The following is an 18231-nucleotide window of genomic DNA, read 5'->3' on the forward strand; positions in this document are numbered from 1 at the left end:
GTGTCACATTTAGTGTGGGCACCGGTTTTATGAAATGTAAAGAAAAGTGAGTTGAATTTATTAGTTTTATAATAAAATGTGAGTAGAATTGATTGGTGGAATGTGGGGTCTACTTACCATTTATGGTAAAAGTGAAATGTGACTCTTATTGTGGGACGAACCGAAATGACAAAATGTGACACTTATTGTGGGACGGAGGTAGTATTAATTAATTAAAGTCAAATAGTTAATTAATGGATATTTTTATCTTAAACATGAGAAATAATAAATTAAAGAGGTAAAGCCCGGATTACTCGTAATTTGGGATTAGATGGGCAGTCAATATTATTATACTCCCTCCGTCCCAGTTTAAGAGTCATGTTTTTTCATTTCCGTCCGTCCCAGTTTAAGAGTCTCATTTAGAATTTACCATATCTGGACATAAAGTTTAACCTCATTGTTGATGAAATTTATAATCAAATGCCATTACTTTCATAAAAATAAAACAAAACAAAATCCTAAACATACAAAAAGTCAAAATGGTCTCACTTTCCACTACCTCACTTCAATTATTACACACTCTAACAACCACTACCTCACTTCAATTATTACACACTCCAACAATTTCTTAAAACCCGTGCCCTAACTAAATTGCACTCCTAAACTGGGACGGAGGGAGTACTATAGTGGATGATAATAATATTCTGTTTGGATTTGAATTAAATTGAGGCTCAATTTAATTAGTAAAAGTCCAACATGTTGGTCCAAGTCCAACCTCCATGGATCTCTAATCTAGTCCATCATAACTCTATATAAAAGGAGATTAGAAATGAGTTTTAATGAGATTTAACTCATAATTTTCGTGCTCTCCTCTAGGAGTGGACAGAAAAATCAGTTTTTGACAGAACTGATATTCTGTCTTCTTTCTTATCAAGCCCTTTTCGATTCTGACAAGCTTTGCCACCCAAAGATCATTATCGGTGTTCGGGATACAGATTAGAAGGTTCATGGTAGAGTACGAAGAACATCACGTGAAGAAGGCGCAAACAATCGTCGATTCTTTAGAAAATCTGTTCGGTAATTCTAAACCGTAGGAAATTTATGTTTAGGTTTTAATTCCTTTTACATGAATTTATGTGCGTTCTTGTATGCAATTGTTTGTTTAACATTTGAGTGATTGATCCCATAATCGGTTAAATAGATCTTTAGATATGATTTATTTATTTATGCATGACTTCCGTTGTGTAAGGGGAAACAAACCCCAACAGTACCAGGGGGAAAGTTGTGACACTAGGTGGGGGTAAGGGTAGGGGTGGTTCGAAAATAATTTTATTTTAATCTAAATTTAAAACTCGCAATCACATTTTCACTATCATTTGATACATTCTTTCATTCTCTACTTGTATATGTTCTAACAAAAAATGAATTCGGACGATGACAAATTCCTAATTGATCCAAATGAACAACAACAAATGGATGATATTGTCCATTCAAAATGGTTAGGATCCTACGAGGCTCACTAGCTGGAGCATGAAGCCAGATAGTCTTTGTAGTTGTTGATGGTGAATACCAACAAAATATAGACAAATTTAAACTTTTGACAAAATTTCATTTTTCAATTTAAATATATTCAAAACCAAAAAAAATTTGAAAGTTAAATTTAATTTTAATATATTTATATTTTATAATAAGTATGTTGACTAAAAATAAATATAGATAAATTTTTAATTTAAATATAAAAGTTTATTAATATTGGAAGATTTATCAATAAATTTTAATTTTTGGTTTTTTATATATTTTCATTTTGAATCGATTTTTGTAGTCTGAATTTAGTTTTTGCATTTTTGGAGATTTTTGTTTTTGAATAATTACATCCAGTTCGATTTTAATTTTAATAAATTTAGAGTTCAATTGCCCAAAATCGAATGATCTCACCCCATAAATAGGTGGCATGACTGCTACAAACTTGTTTCCTTAATTATGGTATGGCGGTTTAATAATGCTTCCATATCTAATCTCATAACCAAACCCAATATGGAAACCGCTAGACCCGACCCGATTCGAAGAAACCAAAACCCATTTCCCAACACTCTCATTATAAATATACAGCTCAACGGAATCGGAGAAGGGGTTGCTTTATACGGTGATGATTGAATCTTCACCATCTTGGAAGCGTAGAAGGTTCATTGCTGTTTCTCCTATGGAATCAGAATTCGCTAAGGTATTTTTTTCTACTTTTTTTTTGCCTGGGATTTGATGTGCTTTGCTTCTTGTGGCTGATTTGTTGCTTGAATCTACTGGTCTTGATGGATGATCTTCAATTCTTGTTGAAAATTATTAGTTGCATTTGTAAGTAGTGCTAATTTTGGGGGATTGAGAATTTATCAATTTCGGTGGGGAATGTTGAGGAAGTTGTTATATGCTGAGTTCAGAAGTTGATTTATCGAGAAAATTTGATGTGGTGTTCTTCTTTTTTCGTCCATCTTCGATCTGTTGAGATATTGAAGCTTTCCATCGTTTATTGAAGCACCGCGTGTGAGAAAATTGCGTTATAACTGTACTCCATATTTTACTCAAGAACCCTAGCCTTCGGGATGTGTCGGCCTGAAATTTTGTTTGAATTACGTCACTTCTTTGAATTTATCTCGACACTACAGGTGAACTAGCTATGCTTCTGTACAAAATTGAATTATCTCGCCATTCTCCATTTTAGCATTTGTAGTTGTTCATGTTTCTTGGATTAAAATCAATTATCTGGAGATTTAGTAAATTTTCGTTGTGCATCCAGGGTAAGCTTGCTGCTGCTAGAGAAAAGTATGGACGAGATATCCGAGTGTTTGAAACATCTCTGGCTTCTGCAACCCCTTCAAATGTTTCTGATACGGGTAAACCCAGATATCTAGTTAGTTGTTACTGATATGCTAATCAATTCATGATGTTTCTATTGATGGTATACTCATTGTTTTATCACTTAACTTGTACAGAAGAGGCAGATGACTTTTACGAGTTCACAGCAGAGGATTATTTTCGGGTTTTGGCTTCTAAAAAAGAAGGTACTTCAGAGTTCGTTCCCCATTTCTGATTAGTTTTTTCCTAGAATAGACATTCAATTTGATAGATGATTGAATTGTTGATCCGTGAAACTAGAAATGGTAAAAAATTTACATCATCAAACTGTGTGCAGATAAACACTTGAAGACAAGAAAGATCCGGGAAGCAGAGGAGGCTGCTAGAAGATCAAGGATACCAAAGGTGTAACTGAAATCTTTTGTCAATTGTCTTCTGTTTTTTGTAATATACTATTATTGATCATATATCATTGCTTTTCTTGAACTTATCAGCAAGCGGTGATCAGAGTGCGTTTCCCTGACAATTTTACACTAGAGGCCTCGTTTCATTCATCCGAGACAATTCAAACTTTATTTGATCTCCTGACCAAAGTGATTGCTCGCCCTGATTTATCGTTCTATCTATGTGAGGATACTATACTGCGTGTATTTCTTTCTCAAGACACACCCTTTTTTTATTAGTGTTAAGCTCACAATGTGGTTGCATTGCAGACACCACGCCCCCAAAGAAGCAAATTAAGGATTTTTCCCTGGACTTCTATTCTGCTGGCTTTGTACCTGGTGCAATCGTGTACTTTGCATATGGGGTGCCCAAAGGTAATATACTTTCTGCCTATTCAGGTCTCTCCAAAACTTTGTTATCAAAGATAGTCCTCTGATAATCTGCGTGAACTTGTTCCCTCATTAAACAAAATCGCCATAACTTGTCTTTAGCTGGCTGCATTTGGATATCTTCTTAGCTTGTCCGTTTTGAGTTTGTTCAGGTGATGATGGTGCATACACAGGTCCCTCCCTTCAAGAAGAGGTTGTGTCGTTGAAAGGTCTGGAATTTGTAGCACAAGAGGCGGCTACTGAGCCAACACCTGTGGAAGCGGCTGCAACGAGTCCCTCTGTCGTTCCTGAGCAGACCGAACAAAAGCGGAGTGAGAAGAAGCAGGTGGGCAAGCCGAAGTGGTTGAAAATGTGAGCCGTTAAGTCACCCTGTGAATATTTTATAAAAATTCAAATCTACTGGTTGTATGATGGGATTATGCTCTGAAAATGTAATGTTTGGTTAAAGATCTTGTCTATGATTGAGATTTGAATAAAATTATTGGAAGTTGGACAAGGCATTCTTGATACCGCTTGTGGTGCTCGAATTTTGTATTTTACTCTTATCATATATGTTATAAAGCAAAAGTGTATGAATATGTTTTGTTATCAATACTACTCTTACTTTTTAATTAATCAGTGTAATTATTCAAAAAATTGATGTGATCTGAAGCATGTGGCGTAATTTCATTAACATTAAATCTAACTATATTTTGTTCGAGGTCTGCAAAAATGCATATATTACTACGCCCTCTGTCCACCAATAAACTTTCCATAGCCATTTTCGTTCATTTATCAATAAACTACTTATTTGCTTTTTTAGATAATGGATTCCATATATTCTACTAACTTTATTTCACTCATATTTCATTAAAAATGAGTGAACTACGCAAATGGTCACTGAACTATGCGTTTCGCATGCAAACGTTACTTGAACTTTAAAAATATCATGGGTAGTCCCTGAACTAAGGTGTAATTTGATTATATCATGCACTAATTGCATATTTCCTTGCCTTATTCTCCTTTAGGTAAGTCTTCGTGACAAATATCATATTCAATACTCAAGAGAGATAAAGAAAATATCATATCCAGTATCTAGATATAAACTATAAAGTCCAAAAACGACATTCAAGCCTTGGGGGCATTTTTTGTACAAAATTCTGATGAATAGTGAAAAAGTATTATAAATGTGATTACACTTTAGTTCATGGACTACCCATGATATTTTTCATCTCTCTTACTTTATTATCTCCTCGTTAACTCACAAAACAACACTACATAAAATCGCGTACCGAAAAACAAATGTTTTATTTCTAATGGGATGGAGGGAGTATATAAAAGTAGGACTCACATTCAACTAACTTTTTTCAATCCACATTCTACTATATTTCTTCAAACTCGTGCCTACTCGAACATGCTCTTGTATTGGACGGTGGGAGTGTTAAAAAAAAGGTTAAAACAACAACAATAAAGCAGGAGTAGTACCAAAATTGTTGACAAAGTAAAAGAGTTAGCACCTATGCCTAAACACATGCAGATTATAAAGTCGTGTTTGGTGTGGCTAGTAGCCTCGACGGCGGCTGATTAATGCAGCCATCACTCACCAGTCAACAATCACAACAAACTCTTTTAAAGAAACACACAACGATTTTAAAGAGATGTAATATGATTCACTTCACCAACCTATAACTTCCATGTTTATCAGTTAAACAAATCGTATCCAACATCGAACTTAAAGAAAAAGGTGACATTTTTCTTGCTCTATCTTTTACTTCACTTGTCCTAAATCTTGAACACAATTTTGATTTTCTGATTGTTGCTTATGAATTTGGATTTAGATAAGTCAAGAGAGTGTTTTGTACTACTTGGTGAAATCATGAAATGCATTTATCTTGGAGTTGGTTGATCATAATTCTCGTTCATCTTTAATTTGGTGTTTTTTTAAAAATATTCTGATTGGATCATCAAACAATTGGCTTGGTTAGTTTCTGAATCATAATCACATAGCTTATATTCAAGCTGTTTCTGTTTTATAGTAGAAAGGAAGAGATTATATTTTAATTTTATAATTTATCAAGTTTAGGTCTTTGTGAACTGGGAGAATGGCAGCACATGGTGAATGGCATTGTGAAAAGAGGGCCTTCTCCAAAATTGAATCTTTGGCAAGAGACAATGAAAATATGACTGAAACTGGATGCCTTTCGATTATCGTTCTTGGTGCTTCTGGTGATCTTGCTAAGAAGAAGACGTTTCCCGCTCTTTTCAAGCTTTACCAGCAGGTTTTTTTTAATCTCATGAGTGTTGTCTGTTGCTTTTTATGAAGAATATATCATGTGCTTTTTATCTCATTCTTGATATTAGTCCTACAATTATGTGTTGTTTGCTGTCTTTATGCTGAAATTGTTCTTCTTGATCAATACAACTTTCTATCCGTACAAGATGATACTCCAAACATAGAATACTTCCGTTTTTCAGGGATTTTTGCAATTGAATGATGTTCACATTTTTGGCTATTCAAGAACTAAACTTCATGATGATGAACTGAGAGAGAGAATTCAAGGGTAGATTTCCTTATCCCTTAGTTATATACATAGTTCTTATTTGGAGACGCGTTTCTGTTTCTGCTCCTGCTTCGATGTTTTTGTATCTGTGAAGATAAAGTCGTTTCCATACCTATTCGATCCATCACCCTGTTGTAGGTATCTACCTGTTGAGAACAAAGTCAGTAGCAATGTCTCCGACTTTCTACAGCTGGTACGGGGAATCGTTGGTTGCCTATAATCGCAAAAGACACACAACATACATTGCTTATCTGAACAAGCTAATAACCTCTGGTGTAATGTAGATCAAATACGTGAGTGGAACCTATGATTCCCGGGAAGGGTTTCAAGAACTAGACAAGGCGATATCTGAGCACGAAACATCAAAGAAGAGTCGAGAAGGATCAAGTAGGAGGCTTTTCTATCTTGCTCTCCCTCCATCAGTGTATCCACAAGTCTGCAAAATGATCAAGACCTTCTGCACAAACAAATGTACGCTCTTTCCTTCGAAATATGCAGATGGCCTCGGCTCGGCTGAGCATCAAAGAGCATTAATGACATCAAGATTTTACACAGTTGTTTCTTGATCTTTTTTTTTGCAGCTTGTCTTAGTGGATGGACTCGTGTAGTACTTGAGAAGCCGTTTGGCAAGGATTTGGCTTCGGCTGAGGATATGAGTGCCCAGATAGGGGAATTGTTCGATGAGCCACAAATTTATCGTATTGATCATTATTTGGGAAAGGAATTGGTTCAGAACTTGGTAAAACCTTTTTCATATTTCAATCTTCTGCTACTTTCACTTCTATTTCTTGATCTAGAAACTCTGCAGTTGGTGCTTCGTTTTGCAAATCGCTTCTTCCTACCTCTTTGGAACCGAGACAACATTTCCAACGTGCAGGTAAAGTTCCCGAGTTGAAAGCAGATGTAATGATTTAGAATTTTACACCTTAACTTGCATCATCATCACAACAGATTGTGTTTAGAGAGGATTTTGGAACTGAAGGCCGCGGAGGGTATTTTGATCAATACGGGTATGATCTATGCGTACAATATACCCTCTTCTACTTTCTCACTTCTTCGACTGGAATTAAGCTAAGCTTACACATTTTGCAGGATTATCAGAGACATTATCCAAAACCATCTATTGCAAGTGAGATTTTGTTAGTGAAAAGTGTAAGCTTTTTCAACCAAGTGTTCACTCTTAACACATTCTTGAATTGTTGCAGATTTTTTGCCTTGTTGCTATGGAGAAGCCGGTTTCCACGAAGCCCGAGCATATTCGTGATGAGAAAGTGAAGGTAGATTCAAGACCCCCCACTCTTTAACTTCTCATCTTGATCGAGCATTGCTGCATTTGGTTGGAACTGCAGGTTCTTCAGTCAGTTAATCCAATCAGAGATGAAGACGTCGTGCTAGGTCAGTATAGAGGCTATAAGGACGACCCAACGGTTCCTGATGACTCAGTCACCCCGACTTTTGCAACAGTGGTTCTACACATACACAACGAAAGATGGGAAGGTAGACATATAACATTGCAGCTGAGACATCAACACTTGTTGAATTTCGATGCTGATTATCGACTATTTTAGGTGTGCCGTTTATACTCAAGGCTGGAAAAGCTTTGAACTCGAGGAAGGCAGAGATTCGGGTTCAGTTCAAGGACGTGCCAGGCGACATATTCAAGTGTATGCAGCAGTGAAATCCATCATCTTAAGAGAGTCTTGATTATGGCTAATCTTTGTAGGTTCAAAACAAGGAAGAAACGAGTTTGTGATCCGTCTGCAGCCCTCGGAAGCCATGTACATGAAGCTAACAGTGAAGCAGCCTGGCTTGGAGATGACGGCTACTCAGAGTGAGCTTGACTTGTCCTACAGACAACGGTACCAAGGGGTTGTCATTCCTGAGGCGTACGAACGCCTAATTCTTGATACGTATGTCTAGATACACGCTGAATGCTTCCGTTGATCGCGTTTGAATCAATTTAGGGTTCTTATTTGCAAGTAATGAGATTGGTTGATTGTGTTATTGACAGAATAAAAGGTGATCAACAGCATTTTGTGCGCAGAGATGAATTGAAGGTTACATTTTAATCATATCTTTTCTTATAAAAGCAAAATCCTACATCCAAATGTTGATGGTTTGTATAAATGTTCAGGCTGCTTGGGAGATTTTCACGCCTCTTCTTCACCGGATAGACGAGGGTGATCTGCAGCCACTAGAATATGAACCGGGCAGCCGGGGCCCGGCTGAGGCAGACAAGCTACTAGAGAAGGCCGGTTACGTGCAAACACACGGCTACATATGGATTCCTCCAACTTTGTGATGAATACGTCAAAACAGTACTTGATGTATTTTCATTCAAATTATTCAGATTTCACCCAAAGTTAATAACATTATAATATTATGTAACAAAATTTCAGTTCGTGAATTTTACCCTCTTTGGATGAATGAAAGCTAAAATTTTTAACGAACAAAGTTTAACTAAAAATGGAGTAATTTCATATCATACTTAATTGGGAGAAGAAGAGTAGTTAGATGGGAGCAAAAACTAGAAAAGATTGCTTGAAATGAAGAAAACATGATTTGAAATATAAAGCTCATTAAAAGTATTCTACTAATAGTGACAGTGACAGTGACAGAGACATTCCCTATTCACACAAGATTGAATTTTCACCGCTCTCTTTGCTTCCCTTCTTGGCGTGACCCACCATTTCTGAGCGATCCGAAGGCATTCTCTCCCGGAGCCTCCCGTCTATTTTCTTGCCACGCAGAAGACCAGTGCAAGAATTTCCTCAATTGCTAGGCAGCTGCTGTCTTCTTCACTAGCTTTGTCGTGTCTCAATGGTTGAAGCTAAGACGGGTGCTTAGCTATAGACAAAAAAGTGGTAGCTCGCCCTCCGCTCAACGTATGCCTGCCCCGCTGAGAGGGTGGTCCCGTCCTCGAACAAGAGCTCCTCCAAGCAATCGAAACAGAGGAAGTCGCAGTAGAATGTCTCTTCATATGCTTTGTTATCCAAGCAACACCCACAACGTACGCAACGAGCAATGCAGTAGATGCATGCTCTGCACGTCCTGGTGGAGTCTATCTTTGCTTGACAATTATCATTCGGGCAGTCGAAGACGTGTTTGACTTGCTGGCATATCGGACATACCTCAATGTCAATCGCACGCTCATCATCTAGTGACAGATACATCTCTCCCGGTGCTGCTGCTGCACCATAGAATCTTGGTTTGTATTCTCCCGCCTCCTCGTATGCCCCCAAAAGAAGTTTGTATTCGTTCAAGTGCTCACTCGTTAAACCATTAGGATCGCCAATCCTTAGATGATTGATGCCGGGCATTGCAACAGAGTTGTACACCTTAATCATGTTCAACACTTCTTTACCATTTATTTTAATCGATCCAGCCACACTTAACTGCACATACACCAACACAAATAGGTAAACGTGCTATTTGCAAATGCCATTAGATATCTACTATAGACCTAGAAAAGCTCTACAACAAAACACACTAATAGAAGATCATCTCATTCACCAATTACAAATATATTTATATGTATATGTGCCACTCTCGAATGTCATTAGATATCTATAACGCTATAAAAGTTGTGCAACGAAACATACTAATAGAAGATATAATCTCATTGACCAAACATAAATAAATATTTATATGTAAACATGCCACTCTCAAATGCCATTAGATATGTACATATTTATATGTAAATGTGCAACTCTGGAATGCCATTACTTATCTACAGTGCTTTGAAATCTCTGCAACGAAACACACTAATGAAGAGATCATCTCATTCATCAAACTCAGTCTACTAAGGGGCCGTTTGGTAGGGAAGATAGATTTGGCAAAACAATATAAAACGCACATTTTAAGGAGTTATCTAGCATAACAAACTAACCCTAAAAGTAAAATTCATGTTTTAATACACAATTAAGCTATGGTTATGAGATGCACAAAGGCCTAAGCAAAAGAGAAATATCTTGACATACCTTAGTCAACTCCAGATTTTTCTTAAGCACTTGCTTGAGGCCATCATTACTTATGTTAATGCACGCGATGAGACTCAAGCTGCAAAGTTTACCTTGAGCCCTATTTGTCAACCGCAAAAGATCCTCATTGGTCAGCTCAAAGCTCAACGGACAGTCAATGTGGATACTTGTCCAAAGAAAAGGATCCTTTCGGACAGCATCACGCAATGATCTGCAAACCCTTTCAATAGAAAGGAGATCCTTAATACCAAAATCAAGATACTGTAGAACAAAGATTATCACATACACACCACCATCACTTTCACTCTTGACATGCTCAGTCTCATATTTTTCACAACCAAAGCACATCAAATCATCCTTGTCACCTCCCGACATAGTACTACACTCACCATACGACCCGTCCCCCATATACATCACCGGACCAACATCATTCTCCCTACACTCCCCCTCGTACTCCGTTGAGCCAGAACAAACAAAATTCAATTCAGAACGGAAATTGCTAGAACCATTATCACTACCTCCACCCTCCTCGAAACCATTATCACTATCCCCACCCTCCTCGAAACCACTGGTTTTATGTCCAAAATCCTCCATCAAAGCAGAGATGGCCGCAAAAGTGGCATCTAAATCCATGCCAAAAGGATCTATGAGCAAATCTGGATTGAAATCCATAAAAAGTGGATCATCAGACATGCCCATATCGAACTCCATCCCAAAAGGATCATTTGGCAATTTATCAACATCTTTACAACCCTTTTCAGATTTAGAATCCTCTGCCAGGAATCCATCATCAAAATCCAAGAAAGCAAACATAATCTCTTCTTCATTCAAATCCATAGCTTCTCTCTAGCTATATTCAACAGGAAAACCCAGATTATCAAACAAGTACACCACCCAAGAAAAGACAAATAAAATCATAACCCCCAACAAATAAAAAATTACAACCCCAACTTCATCACACTCACTCTAACACCAACACCCCCAAATAATCAAAATCATAACCTAAATTAATTTCTAACCTAATCGAGCAAACATGAACAGCAATGCCAGATAATAGAAGCATTCATAATCATAAACAAAAGGCGCACCTAATTAAAAATGTATTCTTCAATATTTGAATTAGATTTTGAGTTGTGAGGGAAAGGAGCAACAGAAGCTAACTATAAGAAGGGGGTGGAAGATCCGGAAGATGCGAGCAATTTTAGAGAGGGAGACGCCTGGTGGGAATGTGCTTCATTTGTTACCGTTTATTTCTGTTTTTACAGAGTCATTTACTAAGTTAAGAAAATTAATTTGATAGTAATGTTTTTTGAAACATCAAATTTCACATTCAATTTCAACTTAAATATGAAATGTGTGGTTGCACGTGATTCATGCTTAGTAATACTCTTAAATTTCCCTTATTTTTAGTGACTTTTGTTAGTTAAATAGGGCTAATTAGTTAAAGTTTTTATTTAAAAGAAGAGTATATAATGATTCGATAATTAAAGTTAACATGTGGTTAGCTTACACATTAAATTCTATAATTTTCTCAAGCTCTAAAACGTTTGAAATATACCTTCGATTTGATATATTTGATTCACCTATAAATGACAATAATGTATGATATATTATATTTATGTCTTTATATATTATACCATTCAAAAAGTTTGTGCAGTGCTATATAAGTATGATATGTATCGTTTTGCATGTGAAGTTAAAATTTATTTATTATTTGAATTTAATAATTTTATATGGGTTAAAACATCTCATCCTTACTTGAGTGTGTAAATACATGTATAGTCATTAGTCACCATCTTGATTGATTGCATTTTGGTTTTAATTGTGATAAGTGAGGTTTACCTCTTCCATAATTCCATCTACTATTAATTGCCTGTGGACCACTAGATTGGGATTTGTGATTATTAAAGTCGATAAGTGTTGTTTTAAATTTTTTATATTATGTTATGCTTAAGGGTTCTATTCTAGTTCACTACAACCCAATATACAGAGAAAAATAATCAATTATGAATTTTTTTCGACACCCATTCAAATTTAAGGCCCAAATTCTTGAAACTATCATATTTAAAATAATTTATGCTTTCAATATTTTTTTTATCATCAAGTAAAATTGATGTCTCTTATTTTATAAAAAAACTTCTTGGACTCCAAAAGCGAGAGTCCTCCAAATAAAAAAGTAGAGCAACATGATACTGCGTAAAATTAACAACTTTTTTTTTTTCAGGAAAGGAGTATAGTAGTATATTTTTCGAGTACAAGATAAAAATTTTAATATCCTTTGTTTTTATAAAATTAAATTCGAAACGAAAAAAGGGATAGAAGAGTAGTTTGATTAAAAGTGAAGCAATTTCTTGTAAAAATCGTTGTGCAATTAAACCTGGATAGAAATTGTTCCTTGCCCAAAAATTTGTGCAACATAGGAGTACTACTACATAATTTGCTTGGATTGTATTCCAAGGAATGTTGAGCTAGCTTGTAAGAAAAGAAGAGAATGCACAATAGAATTATAGGTGCCAGCAAGTATCTCGACTCCAAATTATTGGCAACATTTATATCGAATTATAACAATTGGACCAATAATACGATTGTGTTAAATTAATTAAATTGTGTGATTATAGCCCTTATTCAACCAAATCAACAATTACAATATCCATCTTAGATTGAGAATAACAAAAAATTATGCAAGACTATGATATATGTCCTATTAGTCTATCTACACACAAGAAGATTAGATAGTACTTAGAGCACCTGCAACGCGGGTCGCGGCCGTTCCGCATTTCGTTCCGGCGGAACGAAACCGGCGCGCGACGCGTTGCGGCGCTGCGTTCCGTCGGCGTGTCGTTCCCATGTCGTTCCGGGTGCCGCCGGCACGAGACGCGGCACGGTGTGCCGCCACGCGCTTCGGCGACGTGGCTCGCCCCTGCGTGTGCGTGACGCCCACTACGTTGTGCGGAGGAGGGAGTTGGAGGGGTCGGCAGTGGATTTGAAGGTGAGGAGGGGGGTGGCGTCGGGGTGGGCAGCGCAGTGGTGGAGGAGGTTGAGGAAGAAGAAGAAGAAGAAGAAGGGTTTGGTTTTTAATAATGTTTTGTTATTCCAATTAGTAATGTTTAATGCTTAATGAAGTGTGTTTGAGTTAATTGAATTGAGTAATGTGTTATTTCAATTAGTAATGTTTAATGTTTTATTATTCTTCTTTATAATTTTGTTATTCCAATTAGTAATGTTTAATGAAGTGTGTTTGTGTTAATTGAATTGAGTAGAAAATAAAAATAAAAAATGAAATTGAATGAATAGTAATTTAAGGAACGGTTAAAGAACGGATAAGGAACGGAGGGTTGCAGGTTCCGTTCCTTAGTTAAGAAATGGAGTTAAAAAGTACAGTGGGCCCCGCAAATAGTAGTTTAAGGAACGGTTTAGGAACGATATAGAAACAGCGTTGTGGATGGCCTTACAACTGCAAGGTTATTACGAACATCGAATTCATAAACACACAGTAAATTTTTATGGTGAGATCAAGTTAAAATTGGAAGACAGATAAATATGATATTTAAAATTATGTATGTTACATATGGACGTATTTAATGTCGAAGCAATTTTAAACCGAACTAGAGACCAAATCTCAGTTATCCAATTTTTTAATTTAGTGGATAAAATAAATCAAGCAAATGATATACTTCATTTTTAGATCGTTTTACTTCATTTTATACAAAATTCATTATTTGATCGTCTTACTTCATTGCAGAATGACTAAAGTAATAAACTAAAAATGATCTTAAAATGAACTATTATTGTCTAATAATGAACTATACTTTAGTTCAACTATTTGGCATTATGAATTAGTTCTGCCCATATCACAACCCGGATCCATACGGAGGAAAATGACATGAAATTCAGAGCTTATGTTTTCGAAAAACTTGAATTGTCTCAAATGTTGGAGACGATAAAGAAATAATTGGATGTTTTTGATGTCATATGAATCGACGTAATTATAATTATAATTTAAACAATGAAGCACTAAATTATGATGGTTGACCACTTGCTCCCCAAGCTAATAATTCAACTTTGTTCCTATATAAGCTATACAAAACTTGCAAACATGGATCAATTCAGCTCACATTCATTCAGCATAGCAAAAATGAAGAGAGAGGGTTACCAACATGGCATGGTCAAGACCTATCCCGTTATATGGACAAGGCTGCGAGATCCCGACAAGCTGAACACGGCCGGCCTATTTGCTAAAGTTCCAACCAAGCCCACCAACCACTCCAAGTTCACCGGCAAGTGTGGCCGGTCCATGTGTCGTGAATGCCACTCGAACCCAGCTTGCAAGTCCAAAGACAAGGCTAAGGGAGCACAAAAACTTCGGTCTTCATCCAACACCATGAGATCATTGTCAGGGTTTTCAACTATGACCATTTTAGACTATATAGATGGTGACTATGATTGTGCCAATCACCTTTATAGAGGACGTGGTGATGAATAATATATAGAGGATTGAAGAAATTTCACATACTCATGTCATTTATGGAGAGGAAAATGGAGACATTATGTAGAAATTGGTTGGCGAACAAGATTTGTACTTGGTTTGATGTTTTTTTTAACCCTCGAATGTATTTCTTTACAACGTCCTTTCGTATTTTCTTCATTTAGTTGCCAAAAAATTAAGATCACGGATATCAAACACCATTTATAATTTTATACCATGACTTGGTGAAACAATCCCACATAATTGTGATCAATGTCAAACCCTTCTTAGAGACCGAACTAGAGACCAAATTAGGGCCCTCCATTTTCTTCATCTTGTGGTTAGGATTAATTTACAATTAATTTAATATTTTATTCAATAAAAACTTTTTTTTAATTTTAATTTTGATTTAAAAAAATTAATTATTTTTTTTATAATAAAAACTTGCCGGAGTAAATAATGAACTATATTCACTAAATAATGAACGTACGACAAAAGGATTTTTTTAATAATTAATAAAAATTTATTGATATTTAAAATTCGAAATTTAAAATTAAATTTTATAAAATTAAATCTAATATTGAAATAAAGAAACAAAGTGAAGGATGACAAAAGGGAAGAAAATGATAATTTTGAAATAATATCAGATTTAGTACATCACTGAAATAATATCAGATTTAAAATGTTAAAAGTGTAAAAAGACCAAATTGCCCAAATGCTCAAAAGGGTATTTTCGTATAAAAAATGGCAAAAGGACCAAATTTGAGATAAACCCTTAGTCCAGAGATGTCTGGCGATATTTTAAAGTCCAGGGACTATGGGCGAGATAAACTGTCACGACCGCCCTTTTAGAGTTAATAAATACGGGCGATCGTGATTAAAAGTATTAAATGAACAGACGAAAAGAATTAGGGTTTCAATCACTAGTTGGACCAACAATTAATATCCCAATAAATAACCAAGAATATCCATTATCCTAATAATTAAAGTTGTCGGCCCAAATATAACATAATTAAACGAAACGACACAGCGGAAACGACCAAGAGAAAGAGTGACGCCATGTGTGAAGACACAACGGTACTCAAGGTTCAAAGACAATAATAATCTCTTAAATTCACTTGCTCAACACCACCACATCCTCGTCGCCGCTCAACCTGCACATAGGGAAAACACATGCAGGGCTGAGTACTATGAAATATACTCAGTGGGCTCATGCCGAAAACATTTTCAATCAAAATATCATTTATCATGCCATACATAAGTAACCATCGGGGTTTAGCTTTAGAAAGGCCCGAGGCACTCAAAATCATTTCCCATTGTAAAAGTCGACTGATCAGTCATTTTCCCATAGACGTTTACCATATCTGCCAATACATGACTTGGAATGTGGCCACAAACCAAGCCACTAGACCGGCCAGCCCGTACGCTAGCACACGATCTACCATAGGTGTACACTAGTCCAAGTAGGGTTTGCGGCCCTACGAGGACCCGAATTCGATTTATATAACAATGGCGCATACCCATATCAGATAGGCACGTTAAAACACAAATCACGGCATGATAAATACAGTTTCATTTCCATCGATAAAATATTTAGGACGTTGTCCTTATTTAAAAGAAAGCCCACCTCGACTGCTTAATTCACAATCACTTTCCTCCCCTTGGTATCACGTTTCACTTGCGATGATTCACCTTTAACATTTGGATAGTACATAAATCAACACACATTTCAAACAAATAAATAAAAATGCATGCATCCTAAGCGAAGTTATTTATCTCGTTTTATCTCGGTTTTTCGATTATTCGGCGGTCGCTTACGCCCCTAATTCCTCCGTTGGCTCCTCGTATTTTTCCTCAACGATATCGAAATAAAATCTCCAAAATTATAAAAGTGTATAATTAAATTATCGCAACCATTTTCCCTCGAACTATATTTATTTCGGACTTAGGATAAAATTATTCATTCGTCGAAATATTCCAGAATTAATTAAATAATTCGTCACTATTAATTATCGGCCCAAAGATTTATTTAAAAGCCCAAGACTTAATTATTTCCCCACCTTATATCTCCAATCAAAATTTTTAAGCCCCAAACCAAAAAATATAAGAGAGCCCAACTAACAAAACATCTAATTTATTAATGTGGCCCAATTGCTTTTAAAAAATAAAAGAGCAGGCCCAAAGAAAAAATAAAAAAAATATACTGCCTTTTTTTGTCACGTATACTCCCTCCCCAACATACACAAACAAAAATTAAGTAAACCTTACTGCAAAAGTAACAAAACATATTAATACTCTCATTCTCTAAACAAAACGTCGGCTTCCCTCCCCCTCTCTCTCTACTGTATTCTCCCACAAATTGCAGCTACTAACAAAACGAAGTTCCAAATTCACCTCCATCTCTCTCGATTTTTCTCACAAGAAAACGAAAACTCCCAATTAAAGAGAAAGCCCCAAAACAGAAACCGTCGATTCTCCGATTCACCGTCGCCTTCCACCGTCGCCGGCCGCTGCTCACCGGGAAGAAAAATTGCGGTCGCCACGGTCCTGTCGGCGCCGTCGCGCGTCCAAAACTGCCGTCGTCTGCAGCCTCCCGTCGGTCAGCCTCTGCTGCATTCGTCGCCACGGCGCCGCTGCCGTCGTCACCGCAGGCTGCGGTCAGTTTGCCTTCGCCGTTGAGTTCGGTCAGCGTCGGTGCCCCGAAACCAACCCGAGATTCTCGATTTCAAACTTACAGTTAAGTTCTTACTTGTTTTGGTGAAATTAAAGTTCGTTTCCTTTTTACTTAATTGTTCGTGCTACTGATTAGATTTAGTTACCGTTATCGTAAGTTGCGTTGCTTACATGGTATGCACAGAATGTGACTGAAATTGAGGAAACAAGTGATCATATACCTTGAACAGATTTTGAGCGAATACATGGTAATTTCCCCTGTCGAGTTGGGTTCTCGGTTTCTGTCGGGAAAAGATTATATGAGTTGGTTTGAATAATGAAAAAAAAAATAGAGGAAACTTCATCAGAATTACCTTGAATTGAAGTTGTTAAGAATCTGTCTTGGTTTCTTGCTGCAGAGAACGGTATGAGAAAGAATGAATTTGTGAAGTGGTTAATATAGAGGGAAGTGGTTAAAAGATATGGGAGAGATTTAGGGGAGAGAGGGCGGCTTTTCTAACGTGGGTTGAGGGGGAGAATTCGATTTTCTTTTCTTTTATTTGTTATTTGTTTGCAGAGCACGGAGGAGGAAAGTCTTTTCACGGAGGACGATAATCTTTACAAGATCTTTATTTAATATCTAAATTAATGTCGATTGATGATCAAATCAACATGGAGAATATTAAATTAGTTTAGTTTAATTCACATTACTTTGTATTTTATTTTAAATTATGCAGTCCATAATTTATTTATCACGGACTGAATTTTTATATTATTTATTCCATTTATCCGATCCAACTCGCGGATTGAGTCCAATATATTTATTCCCCACGGAAAGGAATTATTTTAGATTCGCGCATTAATTTATTTCACAAATTTCTAGTCGAGCAATAATTCCACTCAACAATTAATTCACGGACTTCGCAATATTAATA

General features: G+C 36.4%; 4 protein-coding genes and 2 long non-coding RNA genes across 9 annotated transcripts; 4 read left to right on the top strand and 2 right to left on the bottom strand.

Annotated features, from left to right (window-relative positions):
- The first annotated feature begins 2014 nt into the window (after positions 1–2014).
- Positions 2015–4251, top strand: LOC121801798 (plant UBX domain-containing protein 1-like). 3 transcript variants are annotated; one of them, XM_042201210.1, is made up of 8 exons: positions 2089–2200; positions 2507–2636; positions 2768–2864; positions 2964–3032; positions 3164–3231; positions 3321–3453; positions 3540–3644; positions 3812–4251. In XM_042201210.1, the coding sequence occupies exons 2-8, from the start codon at positions 2574–2576 to the stop codon at positions 4012–4014; spliced, it is 738 nt and encodes a 245-aa protein (XP_042057144.1). In that variant the 5' UTR covers positions 2089–2200; positions 2507–2573; the 3' UTR covers positions 4015–4251. The 3 variants fall into 3 exon arrangements, with proteins under 3 accessions (XP_042057145.1, XP_042057143.1, XP_042057144.1); XM_042201211.1 differs by lacking the exon at positions 2507–2636 and having other exon boundaries at positions 2015–2200; positions 3833–4251; XM_042201209.1 differs by lacking the exon at positions 2507–2636 and having other exon boundaries at positions 2022–2200.
- Positions 4252–5283: 1032 nt separating this feature from the next.
- Positions 5284–8592, top strand: LOC121805487 (glucose-6-phosphate 1-dehydrogenase, cytoplasmic isoform-like). Of its 2 annotated transcripts, none has more exons than XM_042205360.1 (15): positions 5284–5382; positions 5722–5917; positions 6114–6199; positions 6338–6392; positions 6484–6670; positions 6781–6938; positions 7008–7076; positions 7151–7209; positions 7292–7328; positions 7405–7476; positions 7549–7696; positions 7768–7863; positions 7923–8109; positions 8211–8256; positions 8334–8592. In XM_042205360.1, the coding sequence occupies exons 2-15, from the start codon at positions 5741–5743 to the stop codon at positions 8499–8501; spliced, it is 1545 nt and encodes a 514-aa protein (XP_042061294.1). In that variant the 5' UTR covers positions 5284–5382; positions 5722–5740; the 3' UTR covers positions 8502–8592. The 2 variants fall into 2 exon arrangements, with proteins under 2 accessions (XP_042061294.1, XP_042061293.1); XM_042205359.1 differs by lacking the exon at positions 5284–5382 and adding an exon at positions 5421–5618.
- Positions 8593–8727: 135 nt separating this feature from the next.
- LOC121805488 (F-box protein At3g27290-like) lies at positions 8728–11428 on the bottom strand. The gene is made up of 3 exons (XM_042205361.1): positions 11268–11428; positions 10180–11029; positions 8728–9594 (listed from the first exon to the last, which is right to left on the bottom strand). The coding sequence occupies exons 2-3, from the start codon at positions 11014–11016 to the stop codon at positions 9043–9045; spliced, it is 1389 nt and encodes a 462-aa protein (XP_042061295.1). The 5' UTR covers positions 11017–11029; positions 11268–11428; the 3' UTR covers positions 8728–9042.
- A 2847-nt stretch (positions 11429–14275) lies between these two features.
- LOC121804153 lies at positions 14276–14662 on the top strand. The gene has a single exon (XM_042203691.1). The coding sequence runs from the start codon at positions 14276–14278 to the stop codon at positions 14660–14662; it is 387 nt and encodes a 128-aa protein (XP_042059625.1).
- A 1997-nt stretch (positions 14663–16659) lies between these two features.
- LOC121802372 lies at positions 16660–18145 on the top strand. Its single transcript, XR_006050768.1, has 2 exons — positions 16660–17380; positions 17874–18145. It is a non-coding gene; the product is annotated as an uncharacterized LOC121802372 (long non-coding RNA).
- LOC121802371 lies at positions 16763–17874 on the bottom strand. The gene is made up of 2 exons (XR_006050767.1): positions 17671–17874; positions 16763–17598 (listed from the first exon to the last, which is right to left on the bottom strand). It is a non-coding gene; the product is annotated as an uncharacterized LOC121802371 (long non-coding RNA).
- Positions 18146–18231: the final 86 nt, after the last annotated feature.

The sequence above is a fragment of the Salvia splendens genome, chromosome 5, assembly GCF_004379255.2.
Source record: "Salvia splendens isolate huo1 chromosome 5, SspV2, whole genome shotgun sequence".
NCBI classification, from domain to species: domain Eukaryota; kingdom Viridiplantae; phylum Streptophyta; class Magnoliopsida; order Lamiales; family Lamiaceae; genus Salvia; species Salvia splendens.